The sequence below is a fragment of the Anabrus simplex genome, chromosome 1 (assembly GCF_040414725.1).
Source record: "Anabrus simplex isolate iqAnaSimp1 chromosome 1, ASM4041472v1, whole genome shotgun sequence".
Taxonomy (NCBI): domain Eukaryota; kingdom Metazoa; phylum Arthropoda; class Insecta; order Orthoptera; family Tettigoniidae; genus Anabrus; species Anabrus simplex.
In genome coordinates, this window is record NC_090265.1 from 556,925,624 (window position 1) to 556,949,479 (window position 23,856).

The following is a 23,856-nucleotide window of genomic DNA, read 5'->3' on the forward strand; positions in this document are numbered from 1 at the left end:
TTTCCAACTTCTTTGAAATCATTTAAAACAAGAGTAGGTAAACAATTGACAGGGAATCTGCCATCTGGGTGACATCTGGGTGGTAGATACAGTAATACAATATACCCATTAGAGAGCTGCGGAATTGGAAAATAACTGAGTTGGTGCACGTTGCACAAGGTACAACAGCTTCATTGTCCTCCTATCAAATCACTGACACAACTAAAGTATGTTTATTAGTTGCAAAAAAAAATACTCATACTCTCTAGTAAAGAAATGAATAGTGGAGGAATGACGCAGATCCGTTGTGATCGAATTGCTAACCGGGGTACCTTTTACAACAGTGCTCCTAACGAAAGGTTAATACAAAATTGCATTAAAGGAATAGCATTCCTTAATTCATGACTATTATCTTTCAGTTTTATTATTTCAATGAAACCTTACATTTTCACAAAGTACGACCATAGTAAATGAAATTATTTTGTTTCCCCCTGATGATAACGTACGTATTTTTATACATCGGGAGTCCTTGAGATAGAAATAACATTTTCGTCAGTCGGAAGTATTATTGTTATATGTTCTAACACTGTAGATACACAGACACACGCCACAAATCTTGCCAATTTGTTCTCCCACAGCATCAAAGAAAACTACATTCAACTCTTAAAATATAATTTCAGTTTCATCAGACTTATCAATAGTTATAAACTGTTCATGTTCTTCAGATATGCTAAAATTGCGACATTTCGTATTCAAAGACAAAATTATGATCGTGACCTGATTTCCAAGATCACTTGTCGAAGAGCATGTTTGTTATCTTTACATATTAGAACAGTCAAAAATTATGCATACAAATTTATATTTTCTACTATATAAATTACAATAAGCAAGAGTTTAGCCTGCTTTAAGTGGTTCCAGATAAATAATTTGCAAATTTTGAAAAGAAGAATGATAATATATAATACAAATAGCACGAACATCAGCAATGCAGAATGCGAGAGTTTTTATACGAGAAATAAGAGAGAAGACCTCATTTACCTTCTGAAAGCAAATGCTAAGACAAGATGACACATCAGTTAATAACTCTGTCTCAAGTAAAAAATTTCCACCTGCAAATGAGAAGTCAGTTGATGCTTTCGGTGATTGAATAAAATAAGCTTCCTATTATTGTGTGAATGGTGTCGATTTTGGAAACATTATGGCACCTATTTCATTATTTAATATCACTTTTCACAAGTAAACAAAATAATCTACGAAGATAAGTCAGAAATTAAGGTTTTCTGTTTACTTGCTAAGAAGTAAAGGAACGGAGCTCGCTTCGTTTGATCCATTCGATACCATGAAGTCACACTGATGAATCTCGGACAGGTGCTCAAGTCAGTGAACCAGAACATTGGCACTGTTGCAAAACGGCTGATATCGAATGTGTGGTTACGAGAGGAGATGTGCATAGCAATGCAGAAGTGATGCTGTGAATTTGGAGAGGGTTGAGTGACTGTGAAAAAGAAGAATGGAGTGGCCATCCATCAACATCAGACGAGTTCGTTGCTATTGAAGTAATGATACGGGTGAACAGACTGTAAAGCTTAATTAGTAGAAGGTGTTCAACGAACAGCATGCCACCTTTTATCATCAAGGCATTCATTTTACGCTAACACAAATACTTAAATTCCGTAATTAGGTCTATGCCGAAAATAAAGTAGTGATGCCGAAATAAATCAGTGCTTTCTACACCTTGTTGTTTGACAATCTCGTTATAATATTGACTATTTTCTAGGTAGGCCATTGAAGCACAGTTCTTCTAAGCGACTTAGGCAGGCCGCACACCAGTCTGTTTTGTTCAAGTTGCATGCATATATTCTGAAACTCAGCTGGCACGCCATCGGTGTAACAGATTCTGTTCCCGCACATGTATCTGTATGTTACCGTGTCAAACAGCTGATAGGCGCAAAAATACACGCGCTTGTTTAGAAAGCATTCCTATCTACCGTAAATATTACAGAATGTTCCCTCCTGAAAAGGATATTATGACGCTAGCAGTGTGCACGGCGTTTGAAAGACTACGTCATTTTAAATTCAGTACCACCTCAGGACTGGTTTCGTGGCAAACCTTAAAAAAATGCTAATAAAGTAATATTTGTAATTTATATTAGACAATTATTTTACTGTTTGTACACACACATTAACTGCGTGTGAATCATCCACGGAAGTTTTAAAACTTAAAAGAATTGCAGAAATATTGAGATCACTTCCCAAAACGTACTGTACAAATTTATGCACGGATGAGTTGAATACTGGATTGCTAAATAATCAAAACGTAGATGATCATGTCAAGTATGGAACTATTAAATTTCATACTATACTGTACAAACAATTATGCGTAATAGCTGTAGAAACCATCTTCGTACAATGCCTCTCCCACTACTGTCCGAAGTATTTTTTTTTTGTTGCTATTTGCTTTACGTAGCACCGACACGGATATGTCTTATGGCGACGATGGGATAGGAAAGTCCTAGGAATGGGAAGGAAGCGGCCGTGGCCTTAATTAAGGTACAGCCCCAGCATTTGCCTGGTGTGAAAATGGAAAACCACGGAAAACCATCTTCAGGGCTGCCGACAGTGGGGCTCGAACCCACTATCTCCCGATTACTGGATACTGGCCGCACTTAAGCGACTGCAGCTATCGAGCTCGGTACTGTCCGAAGTTACTCCAGTGTTAATTTATTCGAGTAATTACCGGATGGATAATTATAATTTTCAATTCACTTTTTCACTAACTGCATTAGTCTGATGTTAAATTCAGGAGCGTTTCTCATCTGCAGACGAAGTAAACTGAAAACTCCACTGCTTCAGTGCTCGTGATGCTCTGTAGAGTATGTAAAGAGCTAGATGCCAGCTGGTGGTCTGTAGTACCATATGCACGTGAGTGGTGACACCGGTGTGCGTCACTGATGTTGATATGGTGGTACGTTCCTGCTGTCATAACACTGGCGTGCAACCTGCGCAATACAGACAAGTGTGCGGTGTGCCGTGACCTGTAATGGTACTTCTCTATCAAGAGCTTTATAGCCACTCCTTCTTAATCATGTCCGCTCCTTTCTCGCCTATCATAATGGTTGGTGCGTTAGTATTGCCTGTTGTTATTGATGGCATGACTGAAGCGTCAATCACTCTGAGCCCCTTAACACCACGCACTTTTAGTTCTGTATCAACTACGGCATCAGGATCCGAGTTCGGTCCCATTTTGCAAGTTCCTACTGGATGGTATAATGTTGTCGCCATTTGTGGTATAGCACATCGCCAATATTCGTTCGTATTAAACTGTAAATGACTACAAGCTGGGATTTTGATCTGTTTCAGTTCTGCTCCGTGCTTCTTCAAAGCCTCGGTCTTCAGCTGTCTGTTCACAAAATCGATACCGTACATCATGGTCTCAATGTCTTCAGCATTATTGAAGTACCCGGGGTAAATTAGAGGATATTCCAGTGGATTTTTGTCTTTCAATAATATTTTACCTCTGCTTTTAGTATTCTGCACAACGGGAATAAATAACACGATGTCAGAGTCCTGATTGAACTTCAAATACTGATCTTCCATTTCTTTCGTGAAACCAAAACCGTCAAGATATTTTGATAGCATCTCTGTCTCGTTTTTTTCGGAAATGTATATAAATGACTTGCATATCCGGACACGAATTCTCATTCGCTTCCTTTGGTGACTCTTTGGTATCGAGGAAGTTGGTAACTACACGAATATCAAAATTACTAAGTACTCCTTTCCTTTGCGTTAGATACTGATAAGCGGCATCGAGTTTGTAGTTCTCCGATCGTACGATATCTTTGTCTAATGTTACTATGAGGATAGGGAGCATTATATGGTCGTGAAGATTTTCTCCTACTTTTAAGTCTTCAATTATAGGACTGATTCCAGTCTTCTCCAGATGATCTCTGGGACCTATTCCAGATACCATTAAGAGTTGAGGAGAATTGATTGCACCTGCAGACACGATAACTTCTTTGGACACCTTGATCTCATGTGTATCAAGGCCGTTCCTCTGGAACTGAACACCATAAACCTTCTTTGTGTCTGGATCTATCAGTATTTTGGTAGCTAGAGCATTTTTTGCTACGTGTAAATTTTTTCTACCCTTTGCTGGGCCTAGGAAAGCTTTTGCCGTACTGCATCTAGTACCGTTCCTTAGAGTTCCCTGCATCTCACCGATACCAATGGCATCTTTACCGTTCACATCCTCCAGCCTTTTATATCCCAGCGCTTCAGCTGATTTCATGATATCTTCTCCTAAAGGATTTTCAAATCCAAAATGTTCTACAGTTAGAGGCCCTCCAGTACTGTGATATTTGGAATAGTATTCATCTTTCATAAGTTTCTCTGAGCGGAAGTCCTCCGATTTTTGGAAATATTTCAACACTTCTTCGTAAGACCACCCTGTGTTACCGTTTGATGCCCATTGGTTGTAGTCACATCGATGTCCACGAACATACACCATCAGATTGAGAATACTACTACCTCCTAAAACCTTCCCTCGCGGCCAAGTGCAACGTTGATCTTTGAATCCACGACAGTTTATTTCTTCAGGCTCTGTCCTGTACTGCCAGTCGATGTCCGATTTTTGTAGCAATGGGAACAGAGGGGGAATATCTGATACAGGCGGTGGGTCACCCCCTGCTTCAAGAAGTAAGACGTTCCAGTTCTCCACCTCTGAAAGACGACTGGCCACAGCAGCTCCTGCGGATCCTCCACCTATGACGATGAAGTCGTACTCTGAGAGAAGATTTGTCTCGTCTGGAGGGTAGATAGAAGTGTCTCCTACTTTTGCCTGTTGATCCAATAGAGTGGAGATGAGACTGGTGAACAACACTGCTCCAGCACCTGATAGTCCAGGAGAACAAGCGCCGTGACTACTGGTCCAGTGAGAGGTCATGGGTTCACAAGTGGACACCATGGCTGCCAGAGGATCTGGGAAAAAGTAAGATACAAAATATTGATAATGATCGTAGACAGAAGTACAGAGGTTAATGAATAGGAACTGATAACAATAAACACCTCAATACGATGATCATCTACTGAAAATTTGGACTTACAATGGACTATGTTTATAGTAAACATAGAATCAGAGCATGAAACTACAAAGTAAATTTTGTGATCCAGAATATGCCTTTCTGAAAATACAAGAAAGTGAGGACTAGTTACTGAAACCTTTTATTTAAACATGTAGACGAAGAGTCTCCAACCTTCGTGTCCAATTTAATGGCTCACAGCCGAAGAGAATTTACACTCTCGTGGTCATGACGTTGTACATCTTTGAATAAAGAAAGCTGATCATCTGTAAGGTTTAGGCTAACGTCTTCACTGTATAATCACCTTAAAAATGTATCTCATTTTATAAATGTTCTTGCTCTTATGAGGCTCATTCTTAATAATTCTTAATTCTTTAACTGGATACAATTTGGTCTCCTGGTCTTTTCCTTCATCAGCTTTTATATCGAGAAATAAATAATGTTAGTTTTCGTAATATCATAATTTAAAGAAAGGTTTACGCTTGGCTTAAAGATTATTTCCCTTCCTTGAAGTATACTTATGAAGAAGGAAGTTAGTCTAATTAAGGAACATTTTAAGCAACATTGTTTCGTTAACCCAAGGGTAATACCTTCTCATTCTTAGTATGCAGCTTCATTAAAAGAATAACCCAACATGGTAACCGACCACGTTAACTTATTCTGAACTAGAGAATTGGAAAGCTGTACTGTGCAAGTTCTGAATTTCACTGTCAATAGCGAGTATGTCCTAAATCCCCCATTATTCCACACTAATTAGTAGATACCGTAATTGCAGAATAATAATACAAATTATTATTATTATTTTTTTAATTATTATTATTATTATTATTATTGTATAAGTTATAGGGCGTCCGCTATCTGTAATTTCGTTTGTTTTGAAAATTTCGTCAGATATTTATCCGTTTTATGTCAACTCAAGACCCCAACTCGATTGTGACTGGCATTGAAAAAAGGGATCTGCCGTTATGGTAGAAACTCCCGAACTTGATTGTGAATGGCAGCAGGAAATGTGGCCGGTCATTACAATCCCGTGATATTTCTCACATACCGCTAAGGGACGTGCAGTTTAATAAAATCTTACTCAATGCTTGTACAGTAATTTACATAGAAATCCGTATACATTGTAGAATACCGCAGTGAAGCACGGGTACATTTGCTAATAATATTAATAATAATAATACGGTCGAAGCAACAGAGTTACAGACGTTATGAAGTGGTGGCCAATGTCGACATCCGATTGTGCTGCTGTCTATCAGTGTAAGTCGAATTCTACTGGACGAGTTCTATGGCTAAACTAATTTGAATTTTGTCGAATGACTCTTAAGTGGACCTCCACCGCAGATCTCCAAATATCAACTACGTTTCCCTGGATCGGACCCACGAATTTAGAATCATAAGTTCTAGCACTGATTCACTGAGGCAGCTTAATAATAATTCTAGAAAATACCTTTGAGAGTAATTACACTGACTTTTCAACGAATTTCCATTACTGACGTTATTTTAAGGTATTTTCTTTGAGACAGTTAGTCGCTGTTCCATTCCTAGCGACTGCGTGAGTGACATTTTAATTTTATATTTTAGTGGTCTTATAATGAGTATCTGTCCTCAACCTTCTGGTGAAAACCGGAAATTAAGCCAGACGTAATTTGGAGGAAGCTGGAGAGAGCGCAGGTAGAGAAAGGAATGATTCTCTAATATCAGCCACGGGAGGCAGTAATGGGCTCTGGATGATGTAGACTGAAAACGAACACGGAGCAGTTCGTAACAAACCTAACAGCGTCAGCGTGATCATCATCAACGTCGTCGTCGTCGTCATCATCATCATCATGTCCGTATCGAAGTGAATTTCGTACTTCACTAACTGTTGTACCTGTCGTCAGCAGTAATGTCATCTAGTGGAGATGAGTGGCATCAGGTGAGACATGCCACACATGAACTATACATCCAGTTACTATAACTATGAGTAATTAACTGGAATCACAGACAAGGCTTATAGAGTAACAAATATACAATAACAGGATAATAACCGTCGACGAGGAATGCTTCAGGAAGCATGTTGAGTCAATGTCACGTCGGCTCCGAAAAGTTGTTGAAAATGATGTATACTGGATGGGGTGTTATGTCCTTTACAGAACTAACATAATAAAAAACACAGTGCCACATTTCGCAATGAACAGAAATACACACGTATTTGGTTATCATAACACTCTAAAAGATGTTATTTTAAAGGTGTAGTATGGTATGATTCGAACCCTGGTTCTCACCTTGACAGGCGATTGCGCTTCCTCGGAGCTAACTGGCACTCGGTTGAGCGGGGATACGTATTATCGGCACAGTTTATCTGGATGCATTTACACCCTAGTGCTGAATCGGTCGACCTCGGCAATCTTCGAGATTCGTACTGACAACCTTTGAAACACAAACTATGAATCGCTTAAGCATCGTTGTGCGACATCTGGCGTACACTTTACGTACTAGTACAGTTGTTGTTTACACAGCAAAGCCAAACTATAGAATTCATGCTAGGAACAAGATTCGCATCGAGAAATGTTATATAATGTTTATGTGACACAGTTGTTGGCTTAAGATAATAACGGTTTAGAAACTTCATATCAAAAAGCAAAGCAAAGTCTTCTCCGTACAGGCCATGAAGGCCCTTGGAGGGGGTGGAAGGTAAAGGCTTCCACTATCCGTAACCTCGGCACTTGATGGGGTGGAGTGGTTAGCTCTACGCCCGGCCGTCTTTGCCCCCAGGATTTAACCTGGTACTCATTTTCGGTGTAGGCTGAGTGAACCTCAGGTCTATATGCACCTCCGGAAGTGGAAATCTCATTTCTTAAATTTTACGACTTCCTGACGGGGATTCGAACCCACGTCCTTTCGGGCGAACCGAGCACGCCTTTACCGCCTCGGCCAGGCAGCCCCTAGAAACTTCATATCGATAGATCATATTCTCGATTCCATTCAGATTTCATTTTTATTCAGCTGGCAGCGCTACCGGAACCGGGTCAGCTCCCTCCTTACTCAACGCCGTATACAAATGCATCCAGATAAAGTGTGCCGACAATAGTATTGTAAGGATCTGGCTGATAACCAAAGAGCTTTCCCCTGCAATAACACTGACACACCGTGAGGTACATCCCATCGAGCCTCACTTGCCAGACTTGTCCCTCACTCGACATATTTATTTAACCATTATGACAGTTTCTCGTATATTTCATTGTATTTGTTTATGATATTCTCATAAGCGGACAATTGCATTTTATACTGGCAGACGCATTTCGTCAGGAACGTGTCTTGTAAAAATAAGTGAGTTGCAACACTTTTTGTCGGATCTGTACCGCCTCACCCGAGGACGACGATACCCGATACAGGATTTTAAAACATCTCAAGCGTCAGGTTTTGAATTTTTGACTCTACACTATTCAGATAGAACGAATATTTCCATAGTTATTTGATACATACTTACATACTGTAACAGGAACGCCCGTACTTCAGTTTATCGGAGAGCATGAGGAACGACAAGGCGTGTACGGCCCATGCTAAGAGAGTAAGAGAGAAGGGTAGTGAAAGAAAAATTCATGATTAAGTGGATCCTTCAGTTTATTCAAGAAATAGGCAAATAATTATGTCACCTTTTATAGCTGAATTGTAGATTTGTCCCTGAGGGCGTGAAGAGGACGTTGTCCCGCGGCGGCTGCGTCGTCTTGCGGTCGGCGTCGGCGTTGTCCTCCGTCGACGACTCGAACCAGAGGCAGGAACGGGGAAATGTGGAGCTTCCACATTTGACGTCGTGGGGTACTGGTGTGACACTTCCCTATGGCGAAGCACGCCGAAATAGTTCCCACAGTAGCAAGGATAAAGTTAGAGTCACAGTTCGTATTTGGAATAATACGCAAATGAAACAATCTAGAACCTTCCGAGGTGCGGTGATCAAGCACTTCATAAAGAAAATTAAATTTATCGAGTACAGTCTCTGCACTGTACTCCACCAGCATAATACATTTGTCGAAATAAATGACAGTCCAAATTCCCGTACGTCGTGATTTTCAGATTAACACTGGCACTTAAGATCATAATGCAACACAGTTCAACGGATAGACATAGTCTTTAAAGGAAATTGAGGCTGGCTAGAAATACTACCGCTGCTTTCACACAGTCTTTGAACGAAATCAATGCTGGCACAGTTAATGCAAGAACACAGTCTTTAAATGAAATAAAGCTGACACAATTTATGTGAGAACACAGTCTTTAAATGAATTCAAGCTGGCGAGAACACAGTCTTGAAACGAATTCAAAGCTGACACAGTTTATGTGAGAACACAGTCTTTAAATGAATTCAAGCTGGCGAGAACACAGTCTTTAAACGAATTCAAAGCTGACACAATTAATGCAAGAACACAGTCTTTAAACGAATTCAAAGCGGGCACAGTTTATGTGAGAACACAGTCTTTAAATGAATTCAAGCTGGCGAGAACACAGTCTTTAAACGAATTCCAATATACAGCCGGACCGAGAGACGAATTATGTCGCGACGACTTACTTGCACACACTCGCTGACTCACGGCTTACTGCCGACTCACTCCACTCTCTGCCTTCAGCACACTGCCGTCGCATACCGCGCACTCCCTCTGCTTTACTGCAGGCTTTCTGCTTACATTCTGCCTTACCCCAGGCTGGCGACTCGCTTATATTTCGTTCATGCAGCAATGGAACACGAAGGAACCTTCTGCGTGACGTCGCTTGTCCTTGGCCGGTGTTCTGGAACGTCGCGAACTTGCTCGCAGTTCCCATTATGCCTGTGCGCTCGGCGCAAGTTTTAAAGGCTTACGGCCAGGTGTTAGCGAGCTTCTCTTAATAAAAGAATGAAACGTGAATGCTCGTAGGGTGTTACCGTTTCATCTCCCCCCCCTGCTCGGGAAAAAGAAAATTGCTGGGCGATTTTCTTTTCGCTCATCTCCTAGTAAAGTATTTCTTGAGATTGGCCGAGTTGAAGATCCCCTCAACGTCGCTATCTGCCCTTCCTACTTCGTAGGCACCATTATCTGGTGCGGTAAGTATCCTGAAGGGTCCTATGAACAAGGGACAAAATTTGGCGTAAATTCCCTGGTCAGGGTGTGAAACTGCAGGCTTGCGTATTAATACTAGGTCATCCACCTGTAAGGGTTGTCGAAACTTGTGATGTCGTAACTTCTTTTCTCGGATTTGAGCAGCATGTCGTAATTGCCGAAGTGCCTTGGTAATGCGAGCTTGTTGGCTCACTGCTGCGTCAGGTTGATCAGGCAAAACTCGATCCCAAGGTCTGTCAGGGGTGAGGCCTTTATGTACACTCAAAGGGATGTCCTGAATAGACTCATGTATGGTGGTATTGACGATCCTTTGCATAATGGGCAGAACTTCAACCCACTTCCAATGCTGTTGTCCACAATACAATCTACAGAATCTGGCAATTTCGCGCATAACCCGTTCGGCTGGGTTGGCTTCCGGGTGTCGGATGGAGTTCATGATATGCCTTATCCCAAGTTCTTCCAGTGCAACTTGGAATTCCATGGAGGTAAACTGACTTCCATGGTCTGTTAAGAGAAATTCCGGCTTGCCCATCTCGGGAATGATGTTTCGACGAATCCTGCGGAGAATGTTCCCGGTATTTGCCTTCTGAATTGGAAGCAACATAGTGTATTTAGAAGATGCATCTATGGTGACAACAATGTATCTGTTGGCACGTAACGTCTTGGGCAAAGGTCCATATAGGTCCATTGCGAAGATCTGGCCAGGTTTTTCAGGTATTAGAGGTCGTGGATATTCCCGGAGGAGCCTGTTATTGGGCTTGATCCTTTGACAAATATCACAAGTCCTAATGGTGTTACGGGTGTCACGGCGTAAGTATTCCCAGGTAAACCTTTCTCTAATCAGGTTTAGGACCTTGTCCGTACCGGCGTGTCCAGAAATGGAATGGCAATGCCATATAATAGCAGTCCTTATTTGAGGAGGGGCATAAATACGATCTGTTGTTCTAGCGAGGTCGACGTACTTGTGAAGTAGGCCATCATGGTAGCAAAAATTTTGAGCTATCCTAGATATACGAGGATACTCGTCGTCGTCTTGAGGGATAAATCCTTTTAAAAAACGAATCAGCTTATGGCTTAGAGGATCTCTTCCTTGAGCTTGCGCTAGATACTTTAGTCGTCGCAAGAACTCTTCGTCTTCCTCATTCATGACTTCAATCGCATGGATCGAAACCTCATCTGTCGGATTCCGACTTAGTGCGTCGGCTAGGATATTTTTCCTTCCGGGCCTGTGAACAACAGTGATATCAAATTGCTGTACAAACAGCGCCCATCGGGTTATCCGTTCGCTTGTAATGTCTGACTTGAGAATAAACGTCAGAGCTTGATGATCTGTGCAAATAATCACCGGATATCCAAAGATTATTTTCTTCCAGTAAACGAGAGAATGTACTACGGCAAGGGCTTCTAACTCTGTTATCGTATAAGTCTTTTCATGGGGTCTCAACTTGCGGCTCATGAACGAGAGAAAGATGCGAACTTCAGGTTCCCTTGGATCAATTTGGAAAAGAGCTGCACCGATCCCTACGTGGCTGGCGTCACATTCAATATAAAAGGGTAGCTCGTAATTAGGATAGGCGAGTTGAACATTGTCTTTCAACATCTGTTTTGTCGCCACAAATGCTTTATCGCAGACATCAGTCCACTTCCACCTGTTGTTCTTCCTCAACAACTGCTGCAGGGGTGCTACCGTTTCAGTAAAATTAGGGCAATGCTGTGCGAAGAACTGGCAGAGGCCTAAGAATTGCCTGATGTGTTTCATTCTTGTGGGTTTAGGAAATTCTAGAATACATTGAATCTTAGCCGGATTGGGCTTGATCCCATTCCCTCCAATAAGATGGCCTAAAAACAAAACTTCAGTTTTGAAAAACTGGCTTTTCTTGGCGTTAATTTTAAAGTTCTTGGTCTGTAATTCCTCCAACACCTTATGAACATCTCGTACATGTTGTTCCAGGGACTCGGACGCGATGATGATATCGTCCACATAAATGGTGGTGATTGCCTTTACTTCATCGGAAAGTTGTTCCTCTAAGGCTCTGATAAGAACTGCACCAGAGTTCTTAATGCCAAAAGGGAGTCTATTAAAGGCATAAGTGACATTATCAAAGATGAATCCGGTAAATTTCCGACTATCTTCATCCAATAAAATGTGAAAATATGAAGAAGCCATGTCCATAGCAGAAAATACTTTCATGTTATGAAATCTCCTAATTACATCCCGGAGTAGGGGAGGGTGGTCATATTCTAACACAAGCCTATCGTTCAAAGCCCTCGCATCGAGGCATATGCGCAGATTACCATTTGGTTTTCTTACTATAGCCAGAGGATTAATGTAAGGTGTGACGCATTTTGATATGATTCCATCATTCTCCATCTGTTTAATGATGACCCGTGCTTCTTCCAAGTACTTCATGGGTATCGGATAAGGCCGTTTCTTATAAGGTGATGTGTCAGTAACATCTAAGTGGTGCTTGAAACCCTTAATGACTCCAGGTTTCTCAGAAAATACATCTGGAAACTTCTTAAAAAGCTCTTGGATTGCCTTTATTACTTTATCATCATCGTAATCTGGGCTTTCAGCTACATTGGCGAAAAGCGTGAAGTTGTAGTGGTCCTCGTTAAACTCATCATCGATAATGGACGCCATCTGGTCCTCTACGGGTCCCACTTCCTCGGGTCGCCCCTCTTCGTGGACGCTTTCTTCGACAGGCGGAGCCTCGCTCATCTTGCCTTCTACTATGCCCACCGGGGTCTCACATTCCGGATTCTTCACGTCATTATAAGTAACCAACTGTAGCCCTACAGATTCGACGTGGAAAAATTTAATCACATTAGCGGGATAATCAATGATTCCCCCATGTTGAATGAGAAAGTCTGATCCAAGAATTAAGTCAAATTTCATTTGCGTCAAAATCAAAAATAGATGTTGGAACTTAACACCACCAATTTCTAACTCAAGAAACGCCTGGAATTTGCATTTAATAGCTTTGTCAGGAACTATGCCTTTAACCTTAACTTGAGCAACCGGCAAGATTGAGATGTAGATCGTCTCCTGCGCCGCATCTATTAATTTCTGCGAAATTAGTGAGGCTTGCGATCCCGAGTCTACTAGAGAGTGGACAATCATATTGCCTAACTTAGTGATAATGATCGGTAAGCCGCGTTGTATCTGAGGCTGTCGTGGTGTTGAATCCTCATATAGTAAATCTGCATCCTCTAAATACCAATGGTTAATGAGTGCGCTACATACTACTTCTCCTCCCTCCGGGTTTTCAGGCAGTCTCTTTATTGCTTCGACAAAGTTTTTTTTTTTGTACCCGTAGCTCTTGGATCCATTTCCGTTCTCTCATTTCTTCTCTGTATCTCTGCCTGGTATTCCAAAGAAGCTGCTCCAGGTAAACCCTCTTCCCTGTTCTTATTCCTTACATACTCCGTAGTCTCTCTCCAACGTTTCTCTAATTCTTCCCGCTGGGAGTTCCTATTATCATTGGGTTGATTAGCTGCCTGCCTCCATGAAGGTCCAGGTTGAAACTTAGCCCTCCCTTCGTAGGGGCGATTCCTAGATCTTCTATACCGAAACGGAATATCTCGGCGAGTTTCTCTTTCTTCTCGCGGTTCTGGATTTACTTGAACCGGAGTTTTCATTTCCGTAAAGTTGGTTGTAGTTTCTTTGGTTCGACCTGCTTTTGCTGCGCTCTGAGTGTGCGCAGTATCGAGTTTCCTCAGGACCTCATCCAGCTGCTCCAAGTCCTGGACGTTTGCTGCCACCAATATTTCCTGAACATTTGGTGGAAATTGCAGCGTTATGACCTGAATAAGTTCTTGCTCCGGTAAAGGAGGGTCGAAAAACTGCATCTTTTTTAGCTGAGATATGAGATAATCTGAATATCGCGAGGAATTGACGGACGTGTTATACTTTCTAGAGTATAATTGAAGTTTTATCAGGTGCTGAGCCTCAGCACTCCAAAATCGTCTAAGTAAGGCTTCCTTAAATTCTTCGTAAGTGTTAATACTGAATTTAAAAGCGGTAAACCACATTAACGCCTTGCCTTCTAACAATCGAGATGCTATTCGTAAACGACGGTCGGTCTTAACGTGATTTTCTTGAAAGAATTCTTCGAGGTTGAGGATAAACTCCTTAGCAGTATACTCCTCTTTCCCCGAAAATTTGGCTGGTTTTTCCTCAGTTATTTTAAAAATTGTGGAAACATTCATGGATTCTCCACTAGTGTTGTGAAGGCTAGATGATGAAACATCCTGTTCGATTTGCGATACTTTGCTGTTGAGAGCTTCTATACCCCCTTGGAGTTCAAGTTTTAGGGTTTTAATTTTCCCCTGTACGGAATTCTCAATTTCCTTGACCTCCTTCTCTATGTCGGTCTTGACTTCTGCTACATCGCGACAGATACGAGTAATCTGCGTGTGAGCATTATCTAACTGAGTCTTGACACGTTTATCGGCCTCCTCTTGCTGACTTTTCAGAAGAGTAATTTCGTTTCCCAACTTCATGAAATTATTTTTGACAGATTCATGAAGTTTGTCTTGAATAGACGCGATTTTAGTTTGCGCAAGAGATAATTGAGCATGGGACTCTTGAAATTCTTCCTTTAAGCTTTCTACTTCTTTAAGGACCTCCTGAGAAGAAGACGGGAAAGCAAGTTTTAAGTCCTCCGCCACTTGTGATTTTATATCTTGCTTAATGGTTTCTAAGTCACGTGTTAATCTTTCATTTATTTCCGTAAACTTAGAATCCATTCTTTTGTTAGATTCTTTAAATCTTTTTTCAATTTCGGCACCTGCACTATTGAGCCTACGTTCCAAATTATTATTAACTTCTGCAAATTTTTGATCAACAGATTCTGTCAATTTTACAATGTTGGCTTCATTAGCCTCCCTTAGTTGAGTGATACTACGATTAGTTGCTTCATTAGCCTCCTTAAGTTGACCTATACTAGCCTTAGTGGCTTCCAGGGTCGCGTTAGATTCTTTAAGTTGAGCTCCTAAAGTGTTATTAGATTCAGCAATTCTACGCCCGAGATTAGTGTTACTTTCCGTAATCCTGTCATTTAGACTGAGTTTCAAAGCCTCGATGGCAGCTAGTATATTTTCCATATTAATGTCGTTATTTTCACAAAATGCAGAAAATACAATCATTCACCTCATACGTAAAATCACCATTATTGTCCAATGGTAAAGTTCAAAATTTCACCAACACAAAATATCAAACACTTATGCATAAAATTAAATATCACCATTATTGTCCAATGGTAAAGTTCAAAATTTCACCAACACAAAATATCAAACACTTGTGCATAAAATTAAATATCACCATTATTGTCCAATGGTAAAGTTCAAAATTTCACCAACATAAATATCAAAATTTATATAAGCCTGTGCATGAACATTATGCCTGAAATGTTTTACATAGCAAGAGAAAGAGGAAAAAAAAAAAATCACTTGTGCCATAAACTTGATCAGAGTTCTGTGCCAAAAGTTTAAAATTTCGTCAAAGTCATTGAATTGAACTTCGCAAAAATTTTAACACATTCACTGAACTGGAATTAACGTACGTACTATGCACTTTTATTTGAATTGGTAAGTTAAGATATCACTGATTTCAAAGTTAATTTTTATCACTTTACTCTCTTTAATCTGGCCACAACGTCACTGGTGCCACTATTCACTACCTTCTCTCTGTAACAGGAACGCCCGTACTTCAGTTTATCGGAGAGCATGAGGAACGACAAGGTGTGTACGGCCCATGCTAAGAGAGTAAGAGAGAAGGGTAGTGAAAGAAAAATTCATGATTAAGTGGATCCTTCAGTTTATTCAAGAAATAGGCAAATAATTATGTCACCTTTTATAGCTGAATTGTAGATTTGTCCCTGAGGGCGTGAAGAGGACGTTGTCCCGCGGCGGCTGCGTCGTCTTGCGGTCGGCGTCGGCGTTGTCCTCCGTCGACGACTCGAACCAGAGGCAGGAACGGGGAAATGTGGAGCTTCCACATTTGACGTCGTGGGGTACTGGTGTGACACTTCCCTATGGCGAAGCACGCCGAAATAGTTCCCACAGTAGCAAGGATAAAGTTAGAGTCACAGTTCGTATTTGGAATAATACGCAAATGAAACAATCTAGAACCTTCCGAGGTGCGGTGATCAAGCACTTCATAAAGAAAATTAAATTTATCGAGTACAGTCTCTGCACTGTACTCCACCAGCATAATACATTTGTCGAAATAAATGACAGTCCAAATTCCCGTACGTCGTGATTTTCAGATTAACACTGGCACTTAAGATCATAATGCAACACAGTTCAACGGATAGACATAGTCTTTAAAGGAAATTGAGGCTGGCTAGAAATACTACCGCTGCTTTCACACAGTCTTTGAACGAAATCAATGCTGGCACAGTTAATGCAAGAACACAGTCTTTAAATGAAATAAAGCTGACACAATTTATGTGAGAACACAGTCTTTAAATGAATTCAAGCTGGCGAGAACACAGTCTTGAAACGAATTCAAAGCTGACACAGTTTATGTGAGAACACAGTCTTTAAATGAATTCAAGCTGGCGAGAACACAGTCTTTAAACGAATTCAAAGCTGACACAATTAATGCAAGAACACAGTCTTTAAACGAATTCAAAGCGGGCACAGTTTATGTGAGAACACAGTCTTTAAATGAATTCAAGCTGGCGAGAACACAGTCTTTAAACGAATTCCAATATACAGCCGGACCGAGAGACGAATTATGTCGCGACGACTTACTTGCACACACTCGCTGACTCACGGCTTACTGCCGACTCACTCCACTCTCTGCCTTCAGCACACTGCCGTCGCATACCGCGCACTCCCTCTGCTTTACTGCAGGCTTTCTGCTTACATTCTGCCTTACCCCAGGCTGGCGACTCGCTTATATTTCGTTCATGCAGCAATGGAACACGAAGGAACCTTCTGCGTGACGTCGCTTGTCCTTGGCCGGTGTTCTGGAACGTCGCGAACTTGCTCGCAGTTCCCATTATGCCTGTGCGCTCGGCGCAAGTTTTAAAGGCTTACGGCCGGGTGTTAGCGAGCTTCTCTTAATAAAAGAATGAAACGTGAATGCTCGTAGGGTGTTACCGTTTCAATACATACATAATTATAGACTGTTACTCGGACGGTAGAGCGCTGGCCTTCTGACCCCACTTGGCAGGTTCGATCCTGGCTCAGTCCGGTGGTATTTCAAGGTGCTTAAATACGTCAGTCTCATGTCGGTAGATTTACTGCCACGTAAAATAACTCCTTCGCGAATAAATTCCGGCACATCGGCGTCTCCGAGAACTGTAACAGTAGTTAGTGGGACGTAAAATCAATTATTATTATTATTATTATTATTATTATTATTATTATTATTATTATTATTATTATTATTATTATTATTATTATTATTATTATTATTATAGACTGTTACACCTTTTAGCGTTCAGTATGCAAGGCTGTGTAATCGTACTGACTACTAACTATTTCTGTGACCACGTTTAGTTGCATACCTCTTATCTTTTAATCGTTAGAAAATGAGTCTAACCATCGTCGTCCGAGCCTCCTTCTACTACTCTTACCCTCCGTGACCGAGACCATTATTCTCCTAGATAACCTATCCTCTTCCATTCTCCTCGCATGACCCTAGCATCGTTTCCACCCTTTTGTCCAGCGATCATTCTCGCTACTTTCATGTCTGTTACTTCTAATTTATGAGTAAGATATCCTGAGTAGCCTACTTAACTCAGATGGCAGCTCGCCGGCATCTCACTTCTGGGTTCAGTGGTTCAGATCCCGGTCACTCCATGTGAGATTTGTGCTGGAAAAAGCAGGAAGTTTCTGCGGGAACTCCGGTTTTCCCTGTCATCTTTCATTCCAGAAAGTCTCCAACATTATTTCATCTGTAAGTCATTCATCATTGCCCCAGAGGAGTGCGGCAAGTTTCGGCAGCCGACACAATTCCTATCCTTGCCTCCTGACCCGGTCAAATGACCAGAAAGAGGGATAATTTTTGTTACAAAATACTGTTGATCGCAACTGCGAGCTCATTGCATTGACTTTGCTGCACCTTGATTCAATCTTACTTACTATACAACCATCCTGACAAAATACACATTCTAAATGCTTGAAATGATCTACCGCTTCCAGTTTTGTATTCCCAGTGTGATATTCAGTTCTCTTAAGTTTATTCCCCACGGACATCACTTTACTCTTCGAAATGCTAATTCATATCGCTGCACTTCTTTTCAGCTTCCAAGACAATAGGGTACCTCCAAGATGCGCGCTGGTTGTCAGAGTCAGACAGTCGGCGCTGATTGTCTGACTCCGAGCGGCAGATGGGATGTGGCCATTATGAAAGCTGGTTGTCAGCGCAGACAGAGCTGCCACAAAAGAAAAGATATGAGATACAACTGATCAGTGTAGCATGGAACTAACAAGAGAAGAGGCTGCAGCTCTACTACTGCTAGGTGACAACGTTACAACCAAGTTAAAACGAATGAGATGTGATATACATCCAATTAATTAATTAAGATATATTTACGGGGAGTATAAACACCTTTTTTCCACAGTTACTATAGAAACCTTTCTCCAACAGCCATCGACGATGTTCCTATTGGAATGATCTTTAATTCGCTTATGCCATATCGGAGAAATAAGTTGAACTTTTGAAATCAAATACTCGATATCCATCGTTAACAAATCGTCAAACACACTCAACACGAAAATCAACAGCCTGCGCGGCAGGTTGTCTGAAACCAGAATGAACTAATCATTCCGGTAAACATCCGAGTCAGACTACCAGTGTGCAGGCTTCCTGCGTGCACGTGCATTATGGCCAGTCCCGCTTAGCAACAAAGGATATACTTATGCCGACTCGGCGCTGACTGTCTGACTCAGAAAACCAGCGTGCATCTTGGACGTACCCTTAGGTTGCAGGCTTTCAGCACAATCTGCCATTAAAACGAAGTCATTGGCATAGGCCAAACTCTTTACAACATGTGAAAATGTGTGAAAAATGTTGTAATTGAGAATACGCCCGTTATTATTCCTCTCAAGGTAGAATAAGGCATTAAAAAGATCAGAAATGATGTCTTAAACAACTATGATGTTCAGTTTTTCGATGAAGCTTCTATTAACTGGGAAAGTTGAAACTTCCTTCTTTGGCTCTTTAAAATTGCTAAGCCACTGTAAATTAATCAAATAATATACATCCTATTGCATACACCAGCTATTTCTTAATCTGCATACCGAGTTTCGAACACGTCTGTGAAGCCGTTTTCCTGTGACGTAACAAACAGGCAAATAGGCAGACAATGAACTGAACCTATTTTCTACTTTTTATAAAACTATTTGCTTTACTTTGCCGCGACACGGCAACGATGAGCCAGGAAAGAAATAGAAGCGGGAAGAAAGCGACCGTGGTCATAAACTACCGGGAAAGTTGGCCATGCGGTTACGGTCGCGCAGCTGTGAGCTTGCATCCGGGAGATAGTGGGTTCGAACCCCACTGTCGGCAGCCCAGAACTGAAGATGGTTTTCCGTGGTTTCCCATTTTCACACCAGGCAAATGCTGGGGCTGTACTTTAATTAAGGCCACAGCCGCTTCCTTCCCATTCCTAAGCCTTTCCTATCCCATCGTCGCCAAAAGATCTCTCTGTGTCGGTGCGACGTAAAGCAAATAGCAAAAAAGATGGAGAACCATCTTCAGGGCTGCCGCCAATGGAGTTCGAGCCTACTATCTCCCAAATGCAAGCTGACAGCTACGTGACGCAGCCACTCGCTCGGTCGACTTTTGTGTACCTAATCCAAGATAAATACCAAGTGTGAGGCAAACATTTGAAATGTACAGACAAAATTAGGCTATAGTTTTATTTTAATAGATCAATAGATGTATATAACTGTCCGACTCCTTGACTGAATAATCATCGTTCAAACGTTCGGTTCAGAAGGTCCTGTGTTCGATTCCCGGCCGGGTCGAGGATTTTAATCGCGTAAAATTAATACCTCTGCTGGGAAACTGGATGTTTGTCATTTGTCCCAACACTCTCCTCCTCGTATTAATACAACACGCCACACTAACAACTACCACAGAAACACGCAATAGTGAATAAATCGCCCCATATAGGGTTGGCGTCGGGAATGACACCCCGCCATAAAACAGAGCCAAATCCACATGTGTGACGTGAAAAAGATGTATACAATTTATTCGCTGATGCCTTGTATAATATGTGTTAACGTTGCGCCTGGCCAATGAGCTGGATGCTGCACGAGGCGTGTAGCTTTAAATTTGTTCCGAGATGATCGACAGCCCTTAAAATGGTTTGTGGCTTCCCATTTTCATACTAATCATGCCGAAGCTGGATATTAGTTAAGACCGTGGTTGGGATCTATCCTGTTCCATACGACCGTCGCCAAAACCTATGCGTATCAATACGGTTTTAACCAAGTAGAATATAAAAATAAATGCGCCTTTGACTTGAGCCATGTAGTCATCAAATGCTGACCCTGATACACAAGGGAAAAAGGTCAGGAGGAAGACTAAATGTCTCATAAAAAAATTGTCTAACTGGTTTCTCATTACAGCGATCACGGTTCGAATCCGGCCTAAGCACGTGGGTTTTTTGAAACGCAAATTAATGACCCTGTGATTCGCATTTGGCATAAAATTGGAGTTCGCGTGCCTATGAGCACGATATCAACCGTCTCCTAAAACTGCAAGCTTCCTTGTTTGCTTATTTTAAAACGTGAAGCCACTGCCGATATGATGACTTAGCCATAAATAAAAATTGCTAAGTATATTTAAGAAAATTAAAATACCAGTCGATTGTGTCGGATTTCAGTAGTTTAACCTGGGTAGAGAAGACGAATGCCGAACAAGTAGTCGCGCGGTTTGGTTTGGTTCACGTAGCTATTCATTCGGGAGATAGTGGGCTCGAACCCGACTGTCAGCAGTCCTGAAATTGGTTTTCCGAATTAAGGAAATGCTGAGGCTGTACCTGCCAGACAGAGTGGCTCAGCCGGTTGAAGTGCTGACCTTCTGGCCCCTACTCGGCAGGTTCTGTGGTATTTGAAGGTGCTCAAATACGTCAGCCTCTTGTCGGTAGATTTACTGACACGTAAAGGAACTCATGCAGGACTAAATTCCGGCATCTCGACGTTTCCGAAAACCTTAAAAGTAGTTAGTGGGACGTAAAGCCAATAACACTATTGAGGCTGTACCTTAATTAAGACTACGACTGCTTCCTTCCCACTCTTAGCTTCTTCCTATCCATTCGCCGCCATAAAACCTATGTGTGTGTTATTGTTAAGAGAAGACGAACACCCAAGAACTCCGCTACGCAGCCCCACGTAGAGCTAAATAGCATCACTGTGGAGACGTCCTCAGCTGTAGTGTAGAAATTATTGTGTGACCAATTCCTTTCCCTTCTCCAGCGGTCATATCAAGTTTCCATGTTAACCCCTATAGGTGTTAAAATACCGATTCGGACAATATCTAAATTTTTAAATCTGTAATATATACATAATATGCATAGAACGACATAAATACATACTGTACAAACCCATCCAAACCAAACCCCCATGGCACTACAGCTCTTGAAGGACCTTGGCCTACCTAGCGACTGCTGCTTAGCCCGAAGGCCTGCAGATTACGAGGTGTCGTGTGGTCAGCACGACGAATCCTCTCGGCCGTTATTCCTGGCTTTCTAGACTGAGGCCGCTATCTCACCGTCAGATAGCTCCTCATTGCTAATCACGTAGGCTGAGTGGACCTCGAACCAGCCCTCAGGTCCAGGTAAAAATTCCTGACCTGGCTGGGAATCGAACCCGGGACCTCCGGGTAAGTACAAACCCATCAGATCCGTGAAATATAACATAATCTCCATTTGACAAGCTCCTACTGCACGGAGGACATCAATGCACAGATCTCAATAGAAGCGTGGATATTCTCGTCACTCCTACAGAACATAATGAATGGTGTTGGAGGCGGTCGGGAGGAAGGAGGTTTGGAAGGTAACGGCTTCCTCTAATCGTAACCTAGGTACTAAATGGAACAGAGTGGTTAGTTCTGTGTCGGGCCGACTAAGCCATTCAGGAATTAAGGTGATGCCAATTTTAAGTGTAGGTAGAGTGAACCCTCAGGACGATGTGTATGTCCAGAAATAGAAGTCACGTTTGTCAAGTTTTCGATTTCCTACCGGGGAATGGACTCCATGGTCTTCCATGTGAATCAAGAACAGAGTTACTACTTCGGCTAGGAACTTTCCCCCCACCCCTATACACTCACACCGCACAACACTGTCCTTATAACTCCAGTATTGGCAACACACACACACTTACTAACGATCATGTATTAATGTACTGGAAGTCATTCCATCTGTCGACCTGTCCGAGTTCGATTCTCAGCCGCTCAAAGAATTTGGATTCGGACTTGAAGGCTGAAATCGGGTTCACTCAGCCTCGTGAGACCTACTTAGGATCTGTCTGGTATGAGAGGTAGCGAACCCGATCTAGAAATCCAAGTAGGCTGAGGATGTCTGCAGGTCATGTAAACGGGCAGAGAGAAGGCCAAAGGTCTCAATAGGCTATGTGTTCAAAGGATTTGTTTCCTTCGTTATATTTCCACAATTACGTCATTCCTAATGTGAATTAGCCAGGGGATCCAAAGATGTGCTGACACACTGTGCAAATGGAATAAGCTCTCCTCATACGAGCAGTTAGTTGGACAGTTAGGGATCTAGAGTTCGGTAGCAGAGGCAGTATGACTAAACATGCTGTATGAATGTGGAATTAAGCATAGGATAGCGGAAAACATCACAATACATCAAGTACATAGTGTTTGTCCAGTGAGAGCATACCACGGATGATTTGAGGATTTTGTCTATGCAACCCTTCTGCATACAGAATTTTGGTATCAAACTGTTGCCTGTATTCCTTGTATACGATGGGATGTTTTCTTTGACACGCTTAATAATACGACCTTGTCCCTGTCTACGAGTTTTGACTGAGCTATCATGCAATCTTCTGAGTTATTGTAAGTTATGAATGTGTACATTCTGAGTTCTTTGTAAAGGTGTTTCCAGGTGCTGTAATACTTCCCTTTCTCTGCGGTTTATGATTTAAAAATGACTTACCTCCTTTCGGTCTCCTATTCACTGAAAGACGTCTCCAGTTCGTACTAGCAAGATTTCTATTTGCAGTTATTTATAAACTAATGACTTCGACCACTCATCTCTTATCTTCACTCAGACCTTGGTGAAACATGAACTAATTGTGTAATGCGATATTTCCTTAGTCATGGCGGGTTGGTTGTGTAATCACCTCCTAGCTTGATGATGCTTGTTGTTTAACGGGGCCCAACATCGAGGTCATCGGCCCTCACCTCCTAGCACACTCGAGATTAGTGCATAAGTGGAACATCATTAAACCTCATCTTGATATGAATCTTCGATCAATGACCACCTGTTAAGTGGTAGATATCCGCAGAGCAAGCAGGCTTTGTTGCAGGTAAAGGAACACGAGAGTCTATCCTGAACATGAGACAGTTAATTGAGAAATGTCGCGAGCTTTGTGTCCCGTCCTTCGTTTGCTTCCTGGACTACAAAAAAACCTTTGATTGTGTTATGTGAGACAAGTTGTGGCAGGTGCTAAAGGAATCTGGGGTTCCACTGCATTTAATATCGTTATTGAAAGGCCTGTATAAAAACCACGCAGCAACC

General features: G+C 41.8%; 1 protein-coding gene across 1 annotated transcript; it reads right to left on the bottom strand.

Annotated features, from left to right (window-relative positions):
- Positions 1 to 388: 388 nt before the first annotated feature.
- On the bottom strand, positions 389 to 23,296 carry LOC136869390 (glucose dehydrogenase [FAD, quinone]). The gene is given in 3 exon segments (XM_067144845.2): positions 389 to 3,595; positions 3,597 to 4,956; positions 23,272 to 23,296. Coding segments are annotated over 2 exon segments (1,899 nt in total). The 5' UTR covers positions 4,943 to 4,956; positions 23,272 to 23,296; the 3' UTR covers positions 389 to 3,042.
- Positions 23,297 to 23,856: the final 560 nt, after the last annotated feature.